The sequence below is a fragment of the Tyto alba genome, unplaced genomic scaffold, assembly GCF_018691265.1.
Source record: "Tyto alba isolate M040663 unplaced genomic scaffold, T.alba_DEE_v4.0 Super-Scaffold_18, whole genome shotgun sequence".
Taxonomy (NCBI): Eukaryota; Metazoa; Chordata; class Aves; order Strigiformes; family Tytonidae; genus Tyto; species Tyto alba.
The window spans coordinates 6,207,237-6,234,316 of NW_024881280.1; the positions used below are offsets into that span (position 1 = coordinate 6,207,237).

General features: G+C 49.7%; 1 protein-coding gene across 4 annotated transcripts; it reads left to right on the top strand.

Moving 5' to 3' along the window:
- Positions 1-6: 6 nt before the first annotated feature.
- Positions 7-25,904, top strand: ARHGAP1 (Rho GTPase activating protein 1). 4 transcript variants are annotated; one of them, XM_032993357.2, is made up of 14 exons: positions 7-43; positions 4,714-4,909; positions 5,694-5,786; positions 11,011-11,040; positions 16,300-16,387; positions 16,632-16,763; positions 17,264-17,350; positions 17,987-18,085; positions 18,818-18,925; positions 20,154-20,230; positions 20,614-20,691; positions 21,233-21,361; positions 21,559-21,662; positions 22,193-25,904. In XM_032993357.2, the coding sequence occupies exons 2-14, from the start codon at positions 4,771-4,773 to the stop codon at positions 22,370-22,372; spliced, it is 1,344 nt and encodes a 447-aa protein (XP_032849248.1). In that variant the 5' UTR covers positions 7-43; positions 4,714-4,770; the 3' UTR covers positions 22,373-25,904. The 4 variants fall into 4 exon arrangements, with proteins under 4 accessions (XP_032849248.1, XP_032849247.1, XP_032849249.1 ...); XM_032993356.2 differs by lacking the exon at positions 7-43 and adding an exon at positions 70-439; XM_032993358.2 differs by lacking the exon at positions 7-43 and adding an exon at positions 1,985-2,731.
- Positions 25,905-27,080: the final 1,176 nt, after the last annotated feature.

Consider the following 27,080-nt stretch of genomic DNA (forward strand, 5'->3'; position numbering starts at 1 on the left):
CCGGCGGGGCCTCGGCGGGCGGCGGCGGCGGCGGCGGGGGCAGGTACCGGTACCGGCACCGGCACCGGCGGGATGGGCCCGGGAAGGGGCCCGGCGCGGAGCCCCGGCGTTACCCCGTGGAGGGGGGGGGCGGTTATTTCTGGGGAGAGCGAGGGCTCGGAGGCCGCGGAGATCCGGTCGTTTCTGCGAGGCCCTTCCCGCCGGCCCGCCCCGTCCCCCCGTCCGCGGGTGGCGTGCCCTGCGCTGTGGGGGTCTCGGGGGCTTGCTTGTAAACGCGTAAACGCCGAATCTCGGAGTGCGGCGAAGGGGGATCTGGAAACGGGCTGTGGCGGGAAGGGAACGGGAGAGGATCGGAGGTCCGGAGGAGGGGTGCAGCCCTTGTAGGGCCGTGCGTGGGCCCCGTTTCTTCACGCGTGGCGCCGTTTCCGCGCACAAAACGGTGGGTGGATCCGGCGCGGCGCTGGCGGCCGGGTCCGTGCTTTGTGCCGCGGCTCCGGGCGGGGAAGGGCAGCTCGGCGCTTCTGCTGTCGGACCCCGCGGGGAGCCACGCAGGTTTTCCAGCGGGCACGGGGGGTGGCCTTCAGCAAAGGGGTTTTGGGGTGCCTGGGGAAGAAAGGCTGCTCATTTTAAAAGCTGTTCGAATAATGAAGGACCGAAGAGTTTCCCCGAGCAGAAGTGTCCTGGTCACGGTGAGCCAGGCAAAGCCGGTCTGGCCCTTGACCCCCCGATTCTTTCAGGGTAGCGATGCTCTCGGAATCATCAGGCCTGATGTGGGGGGAAGACTCGGGCTGGGCTTTCCCCGTGAGGCTCAGTCCTGGAGCTCACCCACATGAGCGAATACTTGGAAGGTCTGCTGCTGAGTAACTGCTTCCTTTATTTCTTTCTTTTTATTTTTTATATATATAGTAAAGCTATAGCAAAGTGCAGGGACTTGATTGATGTGTACGGAAAAACAGACGCTTGTGCAAATGAAACAGAACTGGGAGGAGGTACAGATGGCAGCAGAGTCAGAAAAATAATAGAGCCACCCCAGAAGTGGGGTTCCTTTGGGTGTGAGCATTGCTTGTTAATTGGGCAGAGGAGAAGAGGCCACTTGGCTTTTGTGATTCTTTATTGTGTGTGAGTACAGGTCCAGAGTGGGGTAATATGGCCATGGATGTTTTTTTTTGATGTGTAGATTTACTTCTGAATTAATAGTACTCCGGGAAGAAAAACAGGAAAAGGAAACTGCTGAATAGGTGCAGCTTAGAAATAAGTGATGGAAACTGGAATTGCAGAAAAAAAAAAAAAACAAAACAAAACCCAGTTTGTGTGAACAGCAGCTACCAAGACTTCATAGGTACAGGTGAACTGTATTCTCTGGGTAAATTCTGGTGGGATCTTGTATAAAGAATCTCCAGCTCAGAATTTGTGTGAAAATTGTATTTTAAAGGGCTGAGGTTTTTCTCCTTCACCAGAATGTGCTGTTTTCCAGCACATCTCTGTTACCAAGAAAGTCAATTTTTATTCAGACAGCAAGTGTTCAGGTCAACCAATGTAGGTGCAGAAAACATACTTAAATGCTTGGGAAAATGGAAACAGTTGGCTCTCTAGAGACTGGCAGTAAGTAAATGCTTCTAATGTCAAGTGTGATTCTTTAGCTCTTAAATGTTTGGCTAGGCCTTTTAATTTTTTAAATCTAGGTGTGTCATTTTTCTCACCTTATGACTGGCTATACCGGGTGTATCACTTGCATTTTGTCATGAGATTTATCCTAAAACAAGTGGGGTTTTTAAATTGTGTTGAGTCTGGTGAAATGCTGGTTTGTGATGACCGTTTCGCCCTTATACTGATACAAATGGACTTTCTGTTCAATGGCAGGTTCTGTTTATAGGTCCGTTTTGAGTACACAGGGAAAAATCTCATGCTGCTGCACTGTCAGGAAGTGAAATGTATACCCTTGTACTTAGATCCCCTGGTAGTTTCTTACTTCCTAACTCCGGGTCTCTCCTTCTCAATGCCTGGTAGTTCCCAGACATTTAGAGGATTATATTTCTCTAAACTGTTCTAGGGTTACCTGATGTGAGACCTGGTGCCTTTTTGTCTTCTGCACTGTTGGGAAAGGGCTGGGGAAAATTCTGTAAAAAACCTGGGTCTCTCTGGGAGTTAGTCTGGTTCACACGAAGGACCTGAAGTCTAAGAGGTCGTCTGCTCTGGATCACAGAATGGTTTGGGTTGAAAGGGACCTTAAAGATCCTCCTTCCGTTAACATTTCTGCTGTGGAGCACTAACTTAGAGCCAGGGGAGCTGCCTGCCTGGCTGTGAAGAGCACGTGGAGGTATCTGGGGAGTCTGGTCTGCCTTTCTAAGGGGTGAGGAAGGTTTTGGCAAGAGCAGTATCCACTGGGCTCTTTTTCCAGTGTGGAACTGTAAGGATCCTACTCCTGCTTTCCTTCTTCCACATAGTGCCACCCTAGGATTAATTTTATGCCTAAAGGGAAATCCCCCAGTGCTGTCTAATAACCAGCTCTTCTGCTTCTGATCAAGTGCCGCAGGTCGACTGTGAAGCCAAGTAGTGATCCGTGTAGGGACACAGGATGCGTGGTGCCCTGCTGGCCCTATGGCAGCGCCATCACTGCTCTGTGGGAGGATTTGGATTTGGTCCTTAAGTGCTTCAGGACCTCGCTTTGGGGACACCGTTGCTACTGGGCATCCCCAGGAGTCTCACATGAAGGGCATCTCAGCAGTTGAACGTAGGTCCTCCGTCCCCACCGGCGCCGGGAGGTCCCTGGGAATGCTGAGGCACTGCTCTGGGGGCCCGTGGGTGCTTCCTCAGCGTGGGGTGCTGGGCTGTGGGGCTGCTGAGCTGCAGTGGGGAATGCTTTAAGCGCACTGAGTCATAAGAGTTGGTGCCTGGTGTTACCATAGAAATTGGATCAGCTGCTAGGGGTGGGGAGCCCTTGTCCCTTGGCTCCGCTGCTGCATGGTTCCAGCATGAGCTCACGGTGCAAGGGAACCTGATTTCTTGCTCCTTGTCCCTTCGAGATCAGAGGAGGTCAGGCAGCTCTCACAGCCCTCACCGGAGGGCGGGCGATAATTTTGCTTGGGTCTCTGCTTGGCTGCAGTGGTCAGACCCTGTGTGTTTGCCGTGCTGCCTCCGGAATCTGCTGGCCATCCCTGTCCAGCTCTTTTATAGTTCAGGAATCTTAATTCGTTTACTTAGCAATAGCTCCCAGCCCTTTGGGAGCCCTAGGGAGGTGTAAACGGGTGAGTAGCAGATAAGCAAGAGCAGGAAGTAGGAAGTGTGGAGTGATCCAGAGGGAGGGGACAGACACTGAAAATCCGATTTCCTGTACTCTCAAAATGCATCCCCAAGCTTGGTCACAAGTATTGCCCTGAGCATGGACGCGATGCCTTCCAGTGCTGTCTCTCACAGGTTTTATCCTCTGTGCTCACATCGGAGTAACAGTTTCATCGTCTGCTCTGCATAAATATTCCAGCTCTAGGGATGGACGATGCAAAACATCGTTGCCCCCCTCAATTCTACTAAAGCAAATAGCTTTACTGTGAATATAACCTTTCCACACAAAGGCGTTGTGCCTCCTCAGATCATCTTTGAACCCTTTGCTCTTCACATAATGCAAAACCAGCAGAAGCCTGTCTGGGAAACAGCGTTACAGAGAGTCTTGGTGGTGCAAGGTGTCATTTTGTTTTGCTACAGTTCCTCTTGGCTTGCTGCCCGTTGGCCGCTGAATTACCATCCCTGTGAGCGATCCAGATCTATGTACTTGTCCTTTCCCAGTGTTTCCTTGCTTACTTCCAGGACACTGACTTTAGAGGATAGCAGCTGTTTCCTAGGGCTTGTCCCTAAGAATTGGTACCCTTAGGAGGTGCTGTGCTGGCTCAGCCCCGGGTTTGACACCTTCTCTGCTCCAGGTACGAGTGAGAAATACTTGCAAGCAGCAGCAAGCACACCAAGCTGTCTGTCTGTTGGACCCTGTTAATTCCTTGGTTTCCTCAGTATTATGACACTTTTGGAGCCAGACTGATTCTAGAAATAGGGCTTTAAATTAAAGAGATGACTGCTTGCTGTTACGGAGAAAGGCTTTGCTGGGTGATGCTGAAGGGAGATGAGGGTTGTATGTGTATTGTTCTTGTCTTACCAGCTCAGCCTACGAAATCCTGTTTTAAGAAGCTGTTCGCCTCTGCGTTCAGATCCCAGCACGCTGAAGCACCCACTTCAGTGTTGTCGAGAGCTCTGGCCCTCTCTTGTGGGGAGAAAAAGGGGGGGTGTGTGTGTGTGTGATTCCTGGGAAAGCTTCCAGCGCTGGGCCAACTGTGGAAACAGCTGGGCTTTGTGCCAGCCCTTCGGAGAGAGGGGGAGCTCAGAGCTGGCCCGGGGAGTGTCTCAGGCAGGGGCTGGTGTAGCCTGTCGCCTTCCTCAGCGTCTCGGGGCTGCTCCTGTTTCAGGAGAGGAGCTACTCTGTACGGAGCTGTGCTCAAGCAGGGACTCACTGCGAGGGGTGGTACAGGCTCCCGATGGCCTTCTGATAGGAATTGGCTCGAAAGAATCCGACATATGTCAGTGCTCCTGGCGAGGAGGAGGAGTGTATCAAGGAGGAGGGGAAGCACGATCTCTGGATAAGTGAAGATAAGGGAGGATTTGGGGAAAATCGGTGAGAAGAGGAAGAGCCCCTGCGGGGAAGTAAGCTTGTGATCTCTGTGTCTCACCTAGCAATCGCTGCAGTCCTCGTTCTAGACGCTGCAAAATAAACTGCGGTATTTGGGGGCCATGGCTACAGACCCCCTCTCGGAGCTTCAGGATGACCTGAACTTGGATGATACCAACCAGTCCCTCAGCCAGCTCAAACTGGCCTCCATAGATGATAAGAGCTGGCCAGCAGATGAAGCCCCTTCTTTTCCCAAATCAGGTAAGTATCCTGCTTGTTCGGGGTCTGGGTTCTGGCCAAAAAGAAATTGTTTGTCCTGCAGCATTGTGGTCATATCTACAAATACAGAGAGCCCCAGCTCCATTCCAAAGCTTTATAGATGCATTAATCTTGCATCAGACTCGAGTGAATTAGCCCTGCCATTGAACAGCACTGAAAAGTTCAGAGCTAGCTGATGTAAATATACTCTTCTCAGTCCCGTGGCTGGCTGCACATTGGTGCTGACAGTACAGACATGCTGTAAGTCCTTGGATGTCCTCTGTTCTGGTCTCTTGCAGGATAGTTTGGCCTTCCTGAGTGGAAGGGTCTTGAACTTCTATGTGGGCGGTGGGGTTGGGGATCTGAGTTGTTGCTCTGAAATCCTGTGCTATGGACTGCTGCCCAAATTGATCAGGGACATGAGCTCAAGGGCATACAGGACGGCCATCCATCAAGGGATGATGTTAAGATCCTCCTGCTCTAAAAAGCCATGGTGATGCTGTTGGCATTTGGATTTTGGCCTTTGTGAATGTTTGTGGCACACCTGAACAGTTTTTGAGAGGGTGTACAGTCTGAGGGACACGTATGGACCTCACAGGATTGACAAGTCTCTTCGTTGCTGCTCTTGCCCACTCAGAATTTCAAAGGCGGGTTTCTGACGTGGACATGTGCATGCATTAGCCCCTGCCGTGCTGAAGAGCCGTTTTTTCTCATCCCTCTATTGTACCCCTTGCAGAGGTGCTCCAGATTTCTTCATCTAATTGCTTGTTCCTTGTGTTTTGTGCAGAGGACTCCAAAGGCTCCCCTGAGCCCGTCACTCACCTGCAGTGGGATGATCCCTACTATGATATCGCCAGGCACCACATTGTGGAAGTAGCAGGTAATGGTCTTTCTGTTTTCTCCTTTGATGTCTTCGCAGCTGGAGGAAGGGTCTTTCTGACGGGGTGGGGGGGGGCCCCTGCTGTATGCCAGGCCCAAGTGGCAATGACAGCTGGCATTGTGAAGAGGAGCACCAAACTTCTTGAACGTTTGCAATATGCATAATTTTCCATTGGCCTTGGTTAAGCTTGCATTCCTTCTTGGCTCTTACCATCTTGACTGTATTATTAGCAGGACTCGGTTGCTTTTGCTGAATTGTTTTAGATGTGGCCCTTGACTATATCCTGCAAACAAGATGCTGTTTTTGCATGGTAATGACACCGAAATAACCTAGTTTGTGCAAGGTCCTCAACTGAGTAATCCACAGTAGGTTTGGCAGCTCTCATACCTGAATGGCCAGAGTTTGCCATCTGGTCCAGAAACAACATTTACAGAAATCTGAAATACGGGAAATAGGCCCATGTCCCGCTGCAAGGAAAGACGTGATCATTCAGAGTCACATACATTTGGATTTTCTCTGTGTGGTTATCTTATCCATGTTCTTTTAATTACTCTAACCCATGGCATTTTACTGATGGAACCTCCGTAAGAAAGAGTTTTGGGGGTAGTTTTTAGGTTCCTGTGATAAGTCTGAGGGAAGGGTAATCCCAGTTTGTCTTGCGTTCCTTGTTTGAAGAAAAAAACCCTAAAAGACACCTCTTCGACCTGTTGTGATTTGATTCACACTTTCCTCTTGGGTATCTGTAGCCGCCTCCTACTGCCATTTCTGTGTGCCTTGGTCCCTGCCCCACATGTGAATTTGCAGCAAAGCAGAGGCACAAGCTGGAGTCGTCCTGATGCAGGGTTGTTCTGCAGCAGGATTTGCCCACAGAGGGGAGATTCTCAGGCACTTAACCTTGGTAAGAGTTGTCCTGACATTGTCATTTCTGGGCTGTCTTATAGAATGAGCTTTCTTTCTCCTAACCTCTCATCTTACATCTTTTGGGGGATGAAATGATAATGGCAAAGTCAAAACTTTGTTGTTCTTTGTTTTCTGTGTGTCTCTGGCTACTCAGGTTGACAGGCCAGGTGTTTAGCATTTGGGCCATTACCTCTTGTAGATTTGCCACAGATGCTTTCACTTGCAAATGTATTACTAACCTTCTTTACCACGGGGCTGGACTTTGAGGATTGGGGTTTATAGAGGTCTGCATCCTGGTGTCCCTACTGCTGAAACAGGGGAAGGGGCAGATGTGTGGACTCCGCCATTTCGGTGGTAACAGCTGGAATATTTGGAAGGCAAATGGCAGAAGTAACTGGTATTTCTGGAGTCTGGGAGCTGGAGAGTTAAATGATACTGTTGTTCACTTCAGACAGAGCCTCAGACAAAGTGCTTAGCAGGGAATTTAGATCAGAGACATCGATAAGACTGGAATGTCAGCGCAAACCGAGGGTATATTTTGTGTGCTGCCTCCTGACGTAAGCACTAGTCTTGCTGTGGGATTTCTGTTCTGAGGTAACATGATATTTTTTTTCCCAAGCTCTCTGAATGTCACTCCAGTAAAGGTGTGTCTCCAGTGGCTGTTGGAATGCAGCTGTTTGACACCTTGTCTAGGATAGCAAATGAAGAATTGCCTAATTCGGGGTGGTATGATGGCTGACTGGGAGGTGTCCCTGCCTTCTGAAAGGGATCTCTTCCCCGTCGTCGTGGATTAAACCTGTGTTTCTAGTGAGCCCTCTGTCCCTGCCTGTGTCTGTAGAGTGCAGAAGCAGCTCAGAGAAGCTTCTGTTGTTGGCTGCTCCTGGGCAGTTTTCACCAGAAGCTGGTTTGTCTGAAAGCCTGTGATCGTCCCCCACACAGAACGTGGTGCAATGCCTTTCTTGGTATTGGAAGAGCTAGTAGCAGAGCTCCAGATAGTGGTTTCGCTGCCCCACAGTTTTGAGACATGCTGGTGTCTCATCTCATCTCTTGGAAGGAGGATTTGTGAATTTGGTTGAAGGGGCCTGAGTTGTAATCTGGGCTCTGGGGTGAAGCTGTTTGTCTGGTTTTCTTGGTCAATAATTAATAACGTTAACTGTTCAGAGAATCAGACAGGGTAATGTTCTCTGGGCTGTTGTTAGAGGCAAACAATCTGGGAACAATCCTATTAGAAGTAGCCTGGAGAATCAAAATTCCCTCGAGCATTAATACGAAACTGTTAGGGTCTGGCTCTGCTGACAAGCTGTGCTTGTCAGCACCTTCAGGTGCAATGAATGCTCACCATGCTAAGCCTGAAACAAAATAGCTTGGTTCTCCTGTAAATATTAGCAAATGGCAGCAGATGAAGGGTGGTTTTATCCATTCTGCTGATTATGAGCTTTCTCTTACATGTCCTTTCCTCTTCAGCACTTCAGAGCAGAAAGCATATGGCTAACTGTTTCTGCCTTCCCTGAAATAGATTCTGGGATGATGGTGCTATTTTGAGACAAAAGCAGAAAGCTGGTTCCCATCCTCAGGCTGAACTCCATGATCCCAGGGTTATCCCGTGTGGTCAGAAAAGTAATCGCTTCTTGTGGGGTGGGTGCATGGTGTTAATAACTTATTAAAAGCTCGGTTTTGGGGACGAAAAGTTAGTGCATTCATTTTCTAGCTGACCTTAATTTCTGATTCAGTTCAAGGCAGGCCAGATTTGAATATTCTGGCTATCTGGCCTAAAGAGGGAAAATAATATTGAAAAACATTTTGCAGAATTTGCTAGAAAATTAAGGTTTGGTTTTCACTTCAGAATAGTACAGCAGTTTCATGGAGACTCACCTTTGTGCCCTGTGCTCCCGTCTCTTCTGAGGACTGGGATCTTCCTGGAAGAGGCTGTCTGTGGAGAAGGAGCAGATATGTCACTGCTGTCCCGGGTGTGTCACGGGAAGATGGCAGCGAAAGGCATCCAGGCCACAGTTCTGAGGGAGTACCGTGACACTGCTCTGAATCAGAGTACTTTAGTTTTGGGAAACCTTTTGGTTCTGGGGTTCACTGCTTTTGTAAAGGAAAGAGATGATGCTCTACCTATCCTTTCAGACCTGCCTTAAGGTGTGTGTTTTGGGAGTGGTTTATGCAGGCTCTGGAGAGGTCTCTGCATGGTTGGGTTCTTCTCGACTCCGAGTTCTTCTTTTTGTGAGCATTATAACAGAAATTTGCCTTTACATGTGGCTAGGAGTTGGAGCAGAAGTGGCTCGATTTCACTGCACAAACCACTTCTGCAAAGTGTGGGGTTTTTTTCTTGCTCACATCACAGAGCATTCGGAGGAAACGCAGACTTCTGGTTGAAGGCTGTTGAGGAGCTATCCCAAATTTCTGTTGCATTTTTTTCCGGCTAATTCTTCCATGACAAAGGTGCTTCCATCTCCTTTGGGGTTGAGGCAGGCTTTTGGGTGACGTAATCTTGGCCTTGAATTTCAGCAGAGGCTGAACTGCAAGAATATGGCAGATAGTTAATAACAGTCTGAAGGAGATCTCTGGAGGTGGCAGCGCCTGTGGGAAACCTGGGCCGTGTGGGAAGAGCAGAGCTCTTGGCAGCTCTCTGGCAACGTGTTCCTTCCTCGTTCTTCTGCCCAGTCCAAAATACTGGTCTCACCATTGTGGTCAACATACAAGACAATAGCTGTATGAGGTGCACCAGCATTCACATTTTACATGATAACTGGCATTCTTCCTTTTGGGATAAGAAAACTGGGGTTTAATATGTGATTAGCATCTGAATTTTCTGCTGCTGTGGAGGTTAGAAGTTGGTGTAGCAGTTGTCAGGAGAGCAGCCATCACTGTTTACTTCAGCTGTGTAGTCCTTGCTCAGTGACTTCAAAGCTTTGCTGAAGCTGGGAGCATGTTTCTGCTAGTTTTTTTGTGGGAAATCTGCTGCCTCACACCATGAATTGGCAGTCTGCAGGGCTGCGCTCGCAGAAGGCGCGATGCTAGTGTGTGTGAGACCCGCGACTGAAGTGGGAAGGCAAGGTGGAGAGCTGGGGGTGTACCTTCTTGCGTGTTACTAGGTTGAAACTGCAGTTTCAACAGTGAATCTTTTCTTCAGTGGTATCTGTCAATCTGGTACCAAACCTGCCTGAGAAGCATTGTGGCTGGCTTGTTGGCGGCAGGGGCCCGAGCTGTAACTAGTGCTGATGATTTGCTGTTGCTGTCGGTGATTGACGTGGGGAGGTGGAATCACACTTGGAGCAGCAGTGGCTGTTGTTTCACTAAGCAGGCAGAGGTAGAAGTTGCAGACAAAACTTGTGTTGGAGGTGTGCTGCAGTGTGTCTTTGACTAATGGGCTCAGTAAAGGCCTCTAACAAGGGTCCTTTTCATACAAGGTGCCTGCATTTCTGTTGCTTTTGGATGTAGTTTCTAGCTTTGACCTTTTTTTTTTTTTTTTTTTTTAAGCGTATTTGTATGATATGGAATGAGATGTTGCTTCTGTAGAATTGGGCCCTTGCAAAGCAAGCCCAGCTTGTGCACCATGTTTTAACATGTGAGATCGAGGGAATGGAAAGTTTGTTCCTAGAGCCCTGCTCTGCTCAGGCTCCTGTCTTGATAGACCCATGTGGGTCTGTTGAGTATATAGCTGTGGGAGTGAGGGAAAGGGGCTGCGCATGGCAAGATATGCCTTCATTAGACCTCTCCCAGCCCAGAGAAACCTTTTTTCTTTTTACGAATTGGCAGTTTATTTTTTTACTCAGAATCTACTATTTTTTTTATTTTTTTATTCTTTTTTTTCCAAAAAGCTATAGGTGTGTTGAAGATCGAAATTGTCCCCATGTTCAGCTTATTAGTGAAAATCAGCTTCTTGCAAAACAGGCTGTTGGATGTATTATTTGTACGGTATGATGCCATTCTCTGTACGCTTCTGAAGTTGTTCAGATGACGCTGACATTCAGAATTAGTTGAGTTTAATCCTTTTAAAAGTGGCAGTGTGGCAATTGCCATTTTGGTGGTTGGGGAAGTGTAACAGGTAAGGGCCAGAAATTTGACTGTGGTTATACAGAATTGGTTGTGAATTCAGGAAATTCTTGGGTTGCTGTTCCCATCTCTAATTGTTAGTTAAGGCCTCTCTGGAGAGGAGTGTGGGGGAAAGATGAAATAGAAGGAGCTTGACTGCTGCAAGACAGAAACTGAATGCGTTCCAGAGGCAGTCTAGCTAGACTCTAAGACTTTATACTCAATATTACTTACCGGGGAAGGGTGTGAAGCTTGGCTTGCTATAACTTTGTTTCTGTTCCTCCAGACCAGGGTGGACTTGATGGGGCCCAACCAGGTAGGTAGATTTTTTTGTGGCACTAACATTTGGTACTGTAGATCATGGTATTCCTTTAGCATGACCGTGGCCTGTAGCTGGACTGTCTCAGGGGAGCCCAAACTTTGCTCAGCCTTAGGCTGCACTGGCAACTTTTCAGGAGTCCAAAGGCTGCACAAAATTGTTGTCTGAGGGCTGCAACTCTGCCTGTGGCACAGCAGAATCATCTGAGCCAAATTTGGCATGTGGGCTTTACTCTGGGCACTTTGGGGCTCTTGGGTCTCAGTGTAAATCCTGTTCCTCTTCTGTCATGGTGGTGGCCTGCCTGGACCAGTTCAGTGTGAACTCAGATTTACCTCGTTGTCATGTGTGCTTTGGAAGTTCACTCTAGGATTCCTTCATATGATCTGCTGCTGCACTCACGTGCTAAGCAGCTGGCGCTTAAACTGGATTCTCCAGCTGAAAGCAACTCTTATCTATTTTTTCTCCATTTGGCTGCAGCAGTGTTGTGTTTTGGTAACTTGTTCCTCATTCTAGCCTGAAGCTGTGCTAGACTGCTCTGTGCTCCCTGACAATTTGTTAAAACTCTCTGGACTTCAGTCCAAAGCCTTAAGAATTTGGCTGCTGATGCTTTCACACTTCTCAGTGTAGATGAAAACTTCGTTTGGTGTGAAATTCTTTCTGCTGTTTCTGAGCAGCGGGCCAAGACCTTCACGCACTCTGTGGAAATGCTGATCCTCACTGCCTCATTACATGGACTCTTTTCCCCCATTTGCCGTGTTCTCGGGCATCCTTCCATTTTGCATTCTTTAGCTTGACCCTCTAGTATATCTTGTATCAGTTAGAGCTGTAGTCACTTGGTAAGGCTTTATGATTCTGGCAGTGTTTGGATACTGAGAATATCTAGGTGGAAGATGTGATGTACTAAAATACTTCTACTTTCAGCTCCTTACCTTCTTTTCCTGAGGGGCTAAATCTGCTTTGGAATTCAACAGGCAGCTAAAATCTGCTATGTTTAAACACTGCCCAGCTGTGTCATAAGCTTGGCAGGAACCTGAAATTACACGAGAGAAGTTTTTTACTGACAGTGGCTCTGATAAACATCCTTAGCTTTGTGAAACTTGTGTAATAATGTTCCAGAATTGTGTAGTCATGTCTTCTCCTTGACATTGAGCTCTGTTAACTTTGCTGTTTTACCAATAGCTTTTGGTGGCAGTTTTTATCCAGCTGCATCCTCTCAGTATCAAAGTACCAGGATATTCCCATTTGAATCTTTCACTGAGGTGGGCCCTCAGCTGAGGGTACCTGATGAAGGTAGGAATGAGCAGGGTCCCTGGCCTGCAGTTATGCTTCCAGTGAGTAGTATGACAGCCTTCAATCATGGCATAAAGGTTAACAGATATATTTCCTGAGAAATACCTAGAAATACATCACAGAATTTGCAAGTCAAGCATGTGTTTTCCTTGTTGGCTGTACAGATTAGATTAATAGAGAGTCCTGTTTCAGGACAGTACTGCTACCTTGATATGGATTTCTGCCCAGGTATGTTTGTATTGCTGCAGGTTTCAATCTGAAACATTAGTGTCAGCATTTCAACCTCAGCCCTTTTAGAAGTATGGTCCTGCACTGATGGCTTGGAACCACAGCAATGATGTTCTTTGCCCCTTGTCTCAGAAAGGCACTGGAAGCTCTGCTCTTTGGTGAGAGGAAAAACTGAGTTTGGGCATTAAAATCACCGTAACGGTGATTGGGAGAATTAGCATGTCCCTTAGTGCTACGAGTTAATATCTCTTTAGATAAGCAGTGGTCTTGACTGGAGAGGCTTTGCATATTGGCTACTGTCTTGCTCGTTGTTGTTTAAAAAACCATATAGCTGAATTCCATCCTGTAGGGAGGTAGTTTGATTCCAGTGTAGATTGAAAATATTTTTAATGTATGAACTTACTCATAAAGGTATGCGCATTGTTGGGGTGCTCTGTGAATACTGATGGTGTACAATTGCTTCTCTCTTGGTTTGTTGTTAACTATTGAGCATTCCTCACCTGAGAGAGGTAGGAGACAGCCTGAGGAGCTGAGCATTACTTCATGGTCTGTAGTAGCGTTCAATGGAAACTTCAGCTATTTGCAATTGCAAACAGGGAGTGAAACCCTAGATACATAAGATTAATATTGCAAACAGGAAGGCAAACAGTACAAGGGATGGAGAGTCTGGGAAAGATCAAACGTGGTAAGAATCTGTTCGGTTGGAGGGAGAGAGACCACCTGCAGGCAGTTTCCTCCAGCGGTCAAGAATGCATGGAATGGGCTCTAGGTTCTCATTTATGAATTGGAAGAACTGATTGTTCAGCTTTGATGCTGAATTTTGGATTTTGTCATGTCTGGAGGAACTAGACTGATCTGATCTATGTCAGGTGGAAACAAGATTGGCAGTTGGTTGTTTTGAAAGTGTCTGCGTTGACAGGCTGAGCTCAGTGTGATGAAACTGGAGTGAAACACAGAATTCAGTAATGGGCGTGCTGGCTCCTGTGTAAGTCTCATGCATAAATTCATTCTGATTTGGAAGGCAAAATGGGCCGCTCCTTTTTCAGTCATCCAGGGGACTGTAGATTATCTTTTGGTGTACTTGGCCCTGGAAATCATCCAGGGGAAACGTGCCATCTCGCCTTTGGCAGAATCATGGATTGTCCATTTTTTCTTTACCGGTGACCCCAGACCTTTTCACCAGGGCTATATAAGGAATGAGATTCTAGACTTTGCATAGGCCCTGCCATGGGCTTTCAGGTCATTCCAGAGGAAGGTGTGTAAGCTATGTGGTTCCTGACTTGTGACTTGTCAGGTCTGGAAATCAGTGCCCAGGAGCCTGAGCTGAGTGTGTGGCCACCCACAACATTGCACGAACACGGTGCTGTACTGCAGTTCTTCACAACCAGGGCCTGCCTTGATCAAGCTTGCAGCCTGCTTCCAGCCCTCAGACCATCCGCTCTGGTGTGAAATGCAGCCTCTCAGTTAATTGAAGATAGCACCTACTCTGACTTTAGCACAGAGCTATGATCTCCAAAGATCTGTAGTCTTTCTGACCATTCTCTTTCATCACTACAAAACAGATTCTCAGATTCTACCATCTTCTTGCTGTTCTCTGCAGACAGGACCTTTTGTCTTCCAGGTGCAGACGTACGAGTGGCTCACGACCACTGGAATGGTCACAGTGTCATATTCCCTGCCTAGGACTTTGTAGCCTGCACTTTTCTTTTATAGACAGCTTATGTGCATTAGACCCAGCCCTAAAGCTCATAGCAAGCTACCAAGAAACTCTGGGCTAGGCAGAGAGTGGGCTACCATGGGATGTGCAATGTGATGTTGGTCTTGTGGCCTGGCTGTGATTGTATCTGGTTGTTCCAGATGAGCCTTGCATCACTCTCTCCTAGTCCTGCATTCTGGGTCATGCGTCCTCCCTACTTGCCCCTCACCTCCGCATGTGTATGTCAATGTGATGGCCTATGCCACCCCTTTCCTGGTCTGTACCTAGTGCTGCCTCAGTGTCCCGAGCTTTTGTAGAGGTTCTGGCTTGTGTGCATCAGTAAATTCTGTCTCTTGTGTTGTTTGGCGAGTGACTTGAAAATGGGACTTGCGAGGGAAAAATAGAAGTGAACAAGTAGCAAGGGATTCTGTTCTTCCAGTCAGGGTGGGGGTAAAGGAGGAATTAGTGGCATCTTGATGTCATGGCTGGTGTGTGTGAGTTCTCTGGCTGCCATTTACAGCACCAAGTGGTCATCTGTTACTAACAGGCAGCGTTCCCAGAACCCTCAGGTTTGCTGTTCCAGGGTTCAGTTTGAGATCTCAGTTGCTGCATGGCAAGTGTAACCAAGTGGTAGTTGAGGGCCAGAGCCCATGCAAAGGTGAGAAAATGGCTGCGTGCTCCGAATATTGTAAATCAGTGTGGGGAAAGGGTATATTTCAAGAAGAGTGATGCATTGCAGGCCTGCCTGCTGCTTTTCTGTGCTGTGATGTGTATGAGATGGTCATGCCGTAGGGGAGGAAGGAGTGTGTTGTTGAGTATAACCTCAGTAGCCCCTTCCACTGCTCTGTGCTCCCTCCTGCTTGACAAAGCTCCCAGAGCAGGCTGAGTAGCAAGAAAGATTGGAAGACTTCAACCCTTTACACTAAAAGAACCATCTCATCTCCACTGGTGCTAAAAAGCAAGTCATTGTTATGGAAATGGATTGGGTGTTGTCTCTGGGAGAGAACCAGACTTTCCCTCAAACTCCCTATGGCCGAAAGATTTGTGACCTGGTTCTTACTTATCTAAATCTCTCCCTTCCCCTCGCATGTCTGCTGAGCTTGTCCATGCCCATCTGCTCGGGTTTTGTTCATGGGACTAAGATCCCTGCGGGCAGAAGTCCACTGATGTATGAAAACTTGTTTGGGGGAAAACTTGGCTTGTTGTCTCGAAGCCTCAAGCGGTGGCTGGGAGGGAGTGTCCTCCCTGGGATGAGGGTTCTTAGTGGGTTATCTGACTCCAGTGTGATGGGGATTGTTTTCTGCTGGGTTTTCACACAGAATACTTTGTTGTGTCCCACTTCGCGGCTCCTTCCAGCTCAGGTTGAAAAAATGTCTCTGTGGATGGAAAATCTAGGAAGCAGTGAGCAGCTGGTTCTGCAACCCCCTGGAGAACCCAGCAGCCCTACTTGGTCCATCTATAGAAGAGGCTTATGATGATGCTTGCTTCTCATCTCTGGGGTGTGGCTGGGGCTACCCTGGTTTCCAGGGTATAAAATGGCTTTGTTCTATGTGCAGGACTAAGCTTCGGGCGAAGCAAGAAACAAATGCACCAGGCCACAAGCAGCAAGCGTGGGACTGCGTGCAGGACAGAAGGAGCTGTGGTTGTGCCTGTGAGGGGCAGTTTTCCCTGGGCACACGTGCATCAGGAGCGGTGCCCAGGGGCAGCACTGCAGGATTAATGCATGCCCTGAGCACTCCGCTTTGTACTTGAGGCTTCCATCCCTGTGTGCTCTGAGGCATCCTGGCTTCCAGTCCTTCCTCTTCGTTCAGGGCTGGAGCATGGACTCTGTTCTCCATTCGCATTGTTGACTTGCCAGGCCCTTGGTGTTCAGGTTTCTGCTTCCATACTAGGCCCACAGTAACTCTGCTGAAAATCAGGTTTAGCGTTGCTGGCAGACTTCTGCCTTGTTATGGTGGTTTCCCATTCGCTGTTTATCCCTTGCTCTCAAGACCACAATGTAGTCCTTAAACTCCCTATAATCTCTGGCGTTTCATCTGTAGGTGATGACAAATATGGAAGGAAAGTCATTTTGTTCAGTGCCTGTCGGATGCCCCCAAGTCATCAACTTGATCATGTGAAACTGCTGGGGTGAGTAGTGTCTTAAGAGGCTGCCGTTAACTTCTTAAGCCTGATATAGTTCCCAGGTGCTGGATTCTTGGGGCTAGATCTATCTGCAGTAGCTTCTTTAGCTGGACATGCCTTCCCAAGTGCTTACCTCCATTGCTGGAGATGCAAATCCTCTGTTATGGCACACAAAACTGAATCCCAAAGGGAGGAAGAGCCTCTCTGTGGCAAAGCATGAAGTGTGAGTTCAGCAGTTCTCTCTTCTTAGGTACCTGAAATTCACACTGGACCAGTATGTGGAGAGTGATTACACACTGGTGTACCTGCACCATGGCCTGACCAGTGAGAACAAGCCATCCCTGAGCTGGCTGCGGGATGCCTACAGGGAATTTGATCGCAAGTGAGTAAGGTTGCAGCAAGCAAGGATGTGACGTGCTGTTCTGTAGCCTAACATAGAAGATCTTCCCCAGCCCCTCCATGTAGCTTGGTGATCATAATTTAGTATCACTTCTGTCTGCTGCTTATGGAAGTGAGTTGTTGTTTAACGCAGGTTGACTCATGGGATAAACATCTCTTTCTGTAGTTACATCCTTTAGGCCAAGAGGCAAGCAGCAAAACCAGGACCCAGTGCAAATGTGTCAACCCCAGGGTGTAATTGTTGCTTCCTGGTGAGGCTGCTCACTACTTCTCAGTGAATCTTGGGATATAGTTGAGCGTTCCCTCAGGCTGATGTGTGGCCTGACACAGCTACAAAGCGTGGGAGAGCAGAGGCTGTGGGTGCTGGGGCCTGGTGAGGCTCAGTGCAGAAGGAACGGAGCACCCAGGGTGCCTTAATCTGGTGGGAAAGGTTGGTTCCTCTGCTGAAAGTGCAGCTTATCCTTATATAGCTTCTCTTGGCAGGTACAAGAAGAACATTAAAGCCTTGTATATTGTGCACCCAACCATGTTCATCAAGACCCTGCTGATTCTCTTCAAGCCTCTGATCAGGTAGGAAGCACTATTGGAGGTTCACCCGCATCCTCACACTGCAGGGGAATAATGGAGCATTCTCAGCAGGGCACAAGATGAGCCCAGGCTGCTGAGCCTCCCCTGAAGTCTCTCACCCTCTGCTATTTCCTCCTGTTTCTGAGCTCAGAAATATTCAGGCACAAGTAGTACTGCTTTGGGAACCTACCAAGTTTGCAGTTCTGTGCTGTTCCCTTTCTATCCAGCTAAGTAGAAGCTAAGTGTTGCAGGCTTTGCTAATAATGAAAAAGGAAGTGAGAGTATCAGTCCAAATTATGTTTAGTTCGTTGTGTTGATGCTGAAGTCCTGACTCTGTGAAATAATTGAAAACAAAATGTTCTCCAGCCTACTGCTGAACTTAGGAAGGAGAAATCCAGCGTTTTAGGGAGCCTGTTGCTGCCAGGGCTTCTCACGTGGCTTGGAAGGTCTTGGCATCTCCTGGTTAAAATACGTGGATTCGGAGAGCTGTGTGAGTGACATCTCTGCTGCTGAGCCATACCTGCCCCTTTGCCTCGTTGATGTCTCTTGCAAACCCCTGCTCTCCTTGCCTGCAAGAAATCCGTTCCCATACTGGATTTCCAGATTTCCTCACATACCTACTTTTCTCTTCTTTTTCAGCTTTAAGTTTGGACGAAAGATTTTTTACGTGAACTTCCTTAGTGAGCTGGAAGAGTATGTGAAGCTGGAACAGTTGGGGATCCCAAGCCAAGTGCTGAAGTGAGAATGTTGCCTGTCTCCCTTTCGCTTAGGGCTCTGTGAGAGGGGACTTTCCTAGAGGAATGGCGAGGGAAGGAAGAGATTGTTCCACTCAGGCAGTGGTTTTGGAGGGAGTGGTGACAAATTGCCTTAAAGACTGTTGTTTCTCTCCATGCTCCTTCCTGTGTGTCTTTGGTCCCAGTGCTCAGTTCTGTCCTTGAATTGAAAAACCCTCCTCCAGTGGAGCACCCACCCTGCCTCTCCCACTCGCCCCTCAGGGGCTTTCTGCAAGCTCTCGCCTTTCACTCCGACCTGGAGCTCGTGGTGCATCTGCTGCGTCTGGGCGCCTGCTTTGCTCACTCTGCACAGTTCAGCTTGTCTTTGGGGCTCCCCAAAGTTGCCACAATCTCGGTCCTACCAGATTGATTCCCTGTCCCTCACACACACGTGCAACTGTCTCCTCACAAGCAGTGCTGACCTGGCCTCCTGCCCACCTTGTCTGTCGTCCTCAGCTGCTCCAGCTCCCAATTCCAGATAGATATTTCTTTCTCCCTGCTTTTTTTCTGGCACCCAGGTTTTTGTTCTTTTTGCCTCTGTTCTCCAGAGCTGCCTGTCCTGTTTTTGCATAGGTGGAATCAACCATGCTAGGCTGGAGCTGTTATCAGTGGTTGTGCAGGGGGTCGCATGCAGTGCTGGGTTCATGCTTTTTCTGGGAGGTGGAGTGGCTTGTCACTGGTCTGTGTTTTGCCACAGATATGATGAATATCTGAGATCCCTGCAGAAACCTTCGCAGGTGCCCCAGAAGCCAACACCCCCACGCCCACCGCTGCCAAACCAGCAGTTTGGAGTCTCGCTCCAGCAGTGAGTATCTCTGGATTGTGTTGTTTTTGCCCTGACTTGCTTGTTACATGGTCACTGTATTTATAACTGAACAGCAGCAAAAGTGGCAGTAGAATTTCTTGCAGTTCAGACTTCCTACAAAGCTTTAATCATTCTTCTGAGGAACTGCACTCGTGTCCAGATGCTGACTGATTCAGTTCAGTTTCACTCTCTTGATTCCCCGGCTAGATTTTATCTAGATTAGGATGAGATTATTTCTGCAGCTAAGGGATGCTAAGGGAGGAGCAAAATAAGGGCCATGGGGACGGCTTTATGCCACTAGAAACCTCCTTTAAGCCAAGGAAGTCTGTAGGAGGCTTATGGAAGTGTCTTTAGGGCTAAGCTATTTTGATTGAGCAGTGCTTCAGATCTTAGTTTTTTCCATATCATAAATTCTATTTTAAAAGCACTACCATTCACCCTTGTACTGATTCCCACCCCCCATTCTTGCACGGTGACAAAGGCAAACACAGACACTGGCAAGGGCTAGTGATACTGGCTAAGTGCTGAAGGTATTTTTAACTTGGGAGTGTGATTTTTGCCTGCCTGAGGAATGAGGAGGAGCCAGTACCGTGTGGCCAGACAGATCCTCTGAAGCAGCCTGGGAACACATTCCCCAGCTCCAGCACAGCATTTCCAGACGTCAGCCCCGTGGTGCTGCGTGCCTGAGTTTGTTTGTAGCCTGAGAGGGGTGCACAGCTCTGTGCTGTCAAGGGGTATAGACAATTGGATGTGAGAGTGGCAGTGAACGCCTTGGCATCACTTGGTCTTCCCTGGCAGCCATTGGGTTGATGTTTCTTCTGTTACAGGAGTGGGGTGGGTGAGCTTATCCCATGGTATTTCTCATGTGTCAGCTTCTTTCTGCCCTTGCTCCTATGCGGAAGGCAAAAGGCAGCTCAACCCTTTTCACCTGATTCAGAACGAGCAGCCTTGCCTTCTGAGAACACCTTTGCCCTGGCATCTGCAGGCTGTGGTTTTTACACAAGATAGAGAAATGTTCCTGTGGCGTAGTAATGAGTTTGTGCTTGCTCCAGTGGATGATGCAGCATGATGGGTGAAGAGGAGAGAAGGCTGGAATAACGGCTGAACCAGGGGCTGGGGTAGCAAGATCCCATGGGGTAGAACTTGTGTGGGCAACTTCAGGACTCGGGGGCTGCATGCAGGGCAAGGAGGGGACCCGTCATTTGTAACCTTTTGTCTCTTCCCACAGTCTCAGGGAGAAAAGCCCGGATCAGTCTCCTGTTCCTCTGGTGGTCAGAGACACCATTGCTCATTTGCAGGAGCATGGTAAGTGTGCAGGGGAAGCTGCAGCCCCTCTCAATTCCATGTCAGTGGCTTCTCCTCCAGCCAAGTTCCCATCCAGAGTGTGGTAACATAAACAGCAGTCTAGAATAAGGTGTAAGGGCCTGAGCGAGGTGAGTTAGCTTTCAAGAGAGATTGTGCAGGGCTTAGGAGACCTCTTTCCTCCAATCCATACTCCCACTTGTGTAAGAGTAGCAAAATGCCCCTTTTGTCCTTTGCCTGGTAGTGGACGCATCAAGAATTGCCGTACTCTGAAAAAGGGACTTATCTGCCTGAACACCCCACAGCATGGATTTAGGATCGTTAAGATCATCTCTAGAGACTCTCACATGGCTGATGTTTCTTCTCCGTCTGCTCTCACTTCACAGCTCTTGCTACAGAGGGGATTTTCCGGAGATCAGCAAATACACAGGTTGTCAGGGAGGTCCAGCAAAAATACAACATGGGTAAGTGCCCAGACACAGCAGAGCCCAAATCATTCCCAAACTACTCCTGTCCAACTGGAGCTGTGTTGGAACTAGTCCATCGTGGCTCCTCTCCTTCTCTGAGAGGCCTTTGGGTGAGGGCCCATCAGGGCATGACCTCATTTGCAAGGTAGAAGCATCTGATACTTTGGCTCTGTGGAAAGCATACTCCTTTTCACTCATGTTTCCCTCGCTGCCCTTTTCCTTCCTGAAAATCTCCCCGTTTCTCGGGATGGGATGTACCATCTTAGTCTGGTTATACTGGAGGGACGGAAGATGGCCAGGAAGAAACTCAATCGTCTGTTTCATTTGATGATTTCTAAAGATGTCGTGCTGGATTCAGCATATGCTTCTGGGACACGTTTTTCCACTCTGCTAGAAGATGTGGTGCTTCAGTACCATCTCTGTGTTCTTTAAAATACTCCTTCCCTAGTTCTGGACTCTGACCACCACATCCCATCCTTTGTCAGGAGGAGGTCCTGCTTTGGGCAGCGAGCACTGAGTCTCTGCTCTACTTTCTCAGGTGTGCCTGTAGATTTCCAGCAGTATGAAGATGTCCACCTCCCTGCTGTCATTCTCAAGACCTTCCTGAGGGAGCTACCTGAGCCCCTCCTCACTTTTGGCCTCTACAGCCACGTTGTCAGCTTCCAGAGTGAGTTGTAACAAGAGTGTGCTATTCCCTAATGTTGCACTGGCACTTTGCCCTTTGCAGAGGTGGGCAGTCCTGCATGGGATACTCTGTGTCTGCAAACAGGGATTTCATCAGGGTGGGTGCTGAGGATGCTTCATGGACCTGCTTGTCCTGTCTCTCTTGATTTATTTTTTTTTTTTTTTTTTTTTTTTTTTCAGGTGTGGAAGAGGTGAATCGCGTGGATGTTGTTCGCAAAACACTCCAGACTCTGCCAGAAGAAAACTACCAAGTGCTCCGTTTACTCACAGCCTTTCTGGTGCAGGTGAGCCGCTCCAAAGGCGGCCAGTCATATTCCAATTCGGTGGCCAGTGCCTTGCATCAGTTTTTTGATTGCCTGCTCCCACTTCTCCTTTGAGAGGAAATGAGACTCAAGCTAGGAAATTGTCTTTCTTTACCTTATATTCTTGTAATACAGAGATCAGGAATGACTATGATGAACTAGCCTAAGCAGTTGCTTCTCATAACGCTGAGAGGTGCAGGCAGGCATTAAGCCCATGTGGTCTGTACCAGGGAGGCGGAAAGCTCCCCGGGGTGGAGGTACACCTGCAAAATATCTGAGTAAACGATTAGACTAGAAGAGGGGTCCCAGATCTGCCCTACAGAGCTCTCTGCTGCCATGGAAGCTACTGCAAGGCTCTTCTAGCAAGAGGGAGGATTATTTTATTTTGAGCGGTGATCTGGCCTGTAGAGATATTGGCCAACGGTGCTGTTGGTCCCGTTGTCACGATAAGGCCTGGTGGGAGCTGCTGTGGCGTTCCATAGGACTCAGTGCTCTCTTTCCTTCCCACATAGGTCTCTGCTCACAGTGACAGAAACAAGATGACAAACACCAACCTGGCAGTTGTCTTTGGCCCGAATCTGCTGTGGGCCAAAGATGTCGCCATCACCCTAAAAGCCATCAACCCCATCAACACCTTTACCAAGTTCCTGCTGGACCACCAGAAGGAGCTCTTTGAGGATGTGGAGGCCTGAATCCAGGCCGGCCCATGCCAGCACACTGTGCCCACCTTCCCACCTTCTTTCCCACCTTGTCTCGGAGCTGTGACCAAGCTGTCTCAAAGGGACCACTGATCCTCTGGGTGATGAGCAGAGCGAGGGCTGTGGAGATGGTGGAGAAGGTGTGTAAGAAAGCGAGCAGGAGACCTGCTGCTCCAGATGTGGAGGGGAGCTGGTATCCCAGCTGCTGCCAGGGGAGTCCTGACCCACCTGCCAGTCTGCGCAGCTCCTCCAGGGCTCATCACCAGTCTGTTGCCCTATCAGACAACCTGCCTTCCTTTCCTCCTTCCTTCGTATGCAGTTTTTTTTGCCCTCCTGGTCCCTTCCTCAGCAAAGATCTGGTTTTGTTTAAGCTCCTGACAGCCCCGGCTCCCCCCTCCTTGCCCCAGCTGGGCTAGGGCAGGCGTGCTGGGTTTTGTGGCAGAGATGTTCCTTGCTGCGAGTGCCACCTCTCAGCACCGAGCGTGCCTCCTGCCTTTCTCCAGAGGCACCTACAGCAGGAAAGGGAGCCAGGCAGCCCTCGTGCTTCAGGTAGCAGCATGTCCTGCACTTGCAAACACCGCTCTAGACGCCGTGCTTTTTGGCAGGCAAGTGAAGCACACGGGCTGTATTACCTGTCAGACTCCAGAAGCTGAATTGAGCCCAGACTCCTCTGGGGTCAACGCACTCCAGGTACTAGTCGGTGTTTGCTGGGGTGTGGTGGGTGAGGTGCCTCCCAGGGTTACCCAGCTGGGGTGTGTTTGTCCCTCCAGCAGCATTTCCAGCCCAGCTGGGGTGGTTCATGCCAGGCCTGGCTGGGCGGGGGGGCTGGCCGGGGCCCTTTGACCGCGGGTGAGTCTGCCCGGCCGGGAGCAAGTGCCCTGGTGGCACCAAACTGCTGAACACTATGAGGATTCTTCCTTCCCTGTGGCAGCAGCACAGGGCCTCTTCTCCATCAGGCACATATATTGGTGCTGCCCTGGCTGGCTGTCTTTTTGAGCTGAACTTTCCCCAGCACAGTGTAACAGAGAGCGTGGCCTTGAAGGATGGTCTAGGGACTAGGGTTAACCCTCACCCTGGAGCGCGCCCGGCCTGGGTTCTGAATTTCTGCCTAAGTGCTGAGCACTCGTGTGCCAAAGCTGTGAGGGAACAGCTATTCCACGCCAAGGGCCTTTGCCCTGTCTCCTCCTTGGTTCGTATCTTCCTTCCATCCTACTGTGGAAGCCGGGTTGGGTGCGTCCCGTGTGCCCTGGGCATGGCTGGAGAGATCGGGGTGGGCCTGGCACCTTCCCAAAGCGCCTGCAATACTGTTGGGGCATCACAGGGGGGTTTGGGTTGTAGCGTTCCCATTACCGAGCTAAAAGAGATCCCTCTGCTCAGCCTGGGCCTGGCAGCAGGGTGCTGGTCGGGAGCTTCTAGCCTTCCGTCACCGGTATGTTGTGCCCTGCATGCCTGGGCCAGTCCTCTGCACCGGCCCACAGGGACAAAGCTTTTGGACCAAGCAGAATTTTAAAAAAGCTACTGGACGCTGAAATAGAATTTACTTTTTCATAATGTTTTAGCCTGCTTTGAAACACTGACCAAAGGTCGGCGCCCCAGTGGTGATCAAAACAAGCGACATCTGCCGCAGGACTTACGGAGCCGGCTCTTTTTGCTGAGCTCTGGAACGGGGACGGGGCAGCTCTGCGGCGCGGCGCAGGTCTGGCCGGCTGGCTCGGAGGAGGCACACCACCACGGGGGTGGGAACAGCGAGCAAGGGACTGAGCGTTGCTGAGGCTGGAGCAAGAGATGTTCTAGGAGAGGGTTGGGTTTGATCCCTTCTAGGTAGGTGCTGGGGGACTTTGCCCTGTGGAGGCTACAAGGCTGCTTAGTTTCCCTCTTCCAAGGGTAGGAGTCTTCCCTGCTTGGCCAGGATATAAATTGTATTAGCCTGAACGATTCGCAGCAGTAACCAAATAAATGTTTCGGAGTTTGGGATACTCGGCTCCTAGGTCACCTCTGATCTCTGCTGGAGTAAGTTAGCGGGGCTGGTGTGCTGCAGAGGAGTAATCTCCTGGGCTGGACAGCGTAGAGAGAGGTGTACTTGCCCCAGTTTTTGTTTTAAGAGGCAAGGACAGCCTGGGAGGAGCGTGGAGGCGGAGGGAGCCCAGCGCAGCCCCTCTTGTCCCTGCAGGCACCCCACTCTGTGTAGGCTTTGGTGTGTGGGGGGGTTGACTTGGTGCTCTGACTGTATCTGCAACTGGCAGTGGCCTCGCTTATATCCCCTTAGAGGAAAGGTAAACGTGGCTAACTTCTCCTGGGACAAACGGGCCCAAGGTTGTGCAGCTGAGACTGGGAAGAGCCGGTGTGCGGGAGCGTGAGGCACGGCCCTGTGTGCAGCCCCCTTCCAGCCCTGCAGAGCAGCAAGGACCGTTCCCAGCCCAGTAACAAGAGGAGCAGAGCTGGGGTAGCTTAGCTCCTGGCCCTGGGGAGAGCAGGGACTGCTGCACATGTCTGTGTTCTGGCAGCAGTTGGTTTGGTGGGTGCTTTTGTTTGTTTTTTGTTTTGTTTTTTTTTTTTAAAAATGAATTTTTGAAATGTTTCCTTTTTTAGCAAAATGGAGACTGGTGCATCCCCTGCAGGCAGGGATAAAAGCCTGCTCCAGTTCAGTGCCTGCAGGGAGCAGATTTGGAGGGTGTTCAGGAAGCTGCTACTGCTCATGGTGGGAAAGTGCTTGCAAATCTTGGAAGGGACCCAGTGTAAATATCCCCTTTCCTCTGCTGCTCCTCATGGTGGAGCTGCCGGGGGCCCTGGAGCAGGCACAGGAACCAGGGTTGCTTTTTGCTTTTGCCGTCTGCTCTCCTGAAGGCCTTGTATTGAAATACCCTTCCTGTGACTTGAGCAAGCAGCTGGCCTGGGCCTGCCTGTGCTGGGTGGCCACCAGAGCCTGCAGTTTGCCAAGCCCGGGGGTTAAATTCCCCCCTCCCGCCCACCCGCAGGGCGCTGGCTGGGCTGGCTTTTCTCTGCCAGGCATAGGTGGGGGCCAGCATCTGATGAGGCTTTCGTGGGTTTTCTCCTCGCTGTAGAGCTCCCCGAGGGTCTCTTCCCCAGCTTGCCTTTCAGGTTAGCTGTTAGCCATTCCTCCCTCTTCCACTTGTTCCACTTCAGCTCTCTGCTTTTTAGCACCTGGACCATTCCCCTCTGCTAAGCCTCCTGCTGTCTTAGTGGCCTCTGATGGCTCCCTGCGGTACTGACACCAGAGCTGGGGGGGGCAGGGGCCACCCGGATGCCTTGTGGCAATGTTTGCTCGTTTGAGAGGGAGCTGAGGGCCCGTTTGGTCCCTGTTGCCTCTTATGCACGGGGGCTCCTGTGCAAAATTTTTGGCTTTGCTTTTGTTGCCGGTGTTCCCTGCCGCCTTTTCTGTTGATGTTCCTCAGGTGCAGGGCTGGGGTTTTCACAGTTCACGTTGTTTATTTCCTTCTAATCCGCACCGATCTTATAATTTCACGGTTTGCACTTTTTTTGTATTTCAATAAAAATGAAAATGCAATCCCAGATCCAGGTGTGTCTGTCAAGTGGCAGCAGCTGTGGCACATCTACCAGAAACAGCGGTAAGGCTGGCTGCGCTGCCCACCACAGCCGTGGGGAGAGGGAGGAGAGTGAGTATGAAATGCCCTCCAATGTGAGTAACTCTGGGAAGAAATACTAGAGTGCAAGAGCCTCCGGCTGGAAACAGAATTCAAACAAAAATGAAGCATTGGGAGTCTGGCTCCTTCCTGACTGGTTCCCTGTCCTGGTGAGCGATGGGTGTAGGATGGCCCTTCCCCTGAGGCTGACTGTCTTAGTTTGGGCTGAAATAGAGTTAATATTCCTTTTCAGGGACTAGATGAGTGCTGTGTTTTGGATTTAGCTTTGGGTTTTGTATGGGAAGAATGCTGATAGTACACTGATGTTTTCAGCTGCTGCCGAGACTTCAAGGACTCTCCGACTCTCCATGTCCTGCCCGTGTGCAAGGGCACAGGGAGCAGGGAGGGAGCACGGCCACAGCACCTGACCCAAACTGGCCAGTGAAATATTCCATATCATGGCACGTCATGCTCACTATATAAAGGAGGGGTGGTTGGGAAGGAGCTCTCTCGCTTCCAGGATTGCAATTGTGGGATCTTGGTATCTCTGGGTCGCTGGCCGGGAACGGGCTGGATATTGGTTAGTGGGTGGTGAGCAATTACGCTGTACATCACCTGTTTATATATCTCTTTTTGTTTTCCCCATCATCGTTATTGTTCTTATTTTATTGCCATTATTAAACTGTTCTTATCTCAGCCTGCAAGTCTCCCTTCACCCCTCTAATCCCTCCCCCATTCCCAGGTGGGGAGAGGGAAGGGAGGGTGATTAGCTGCCGTGGTTGGTTGCCGATCAGGCCCAAACCACAACACTGACCCAGGCAGCTGCACCTCACCGGGTGGCAACTGGGAGCCACGGGCAGGCTCCCCAGTTAGGTTTAGCAGGGTAAGTTCATGCTGCCAGGTCATGCCTGCAGCTTCTCCTCTCAAGTGGCGTGGGTCGCTAGCTCCTTGAGGCAGGAGCACCTCCTGGTTAGGACCACTGCGCCCCACCCCGAGTTACCTTTTCCTCTAGAGGCTGTAATTTGCTGCTTCCATCAGTGAGCTTTTTGGCTCTTGTGCAAAGTGGTTACTGCAAATAGTAATACAACTGTAGCAACAAG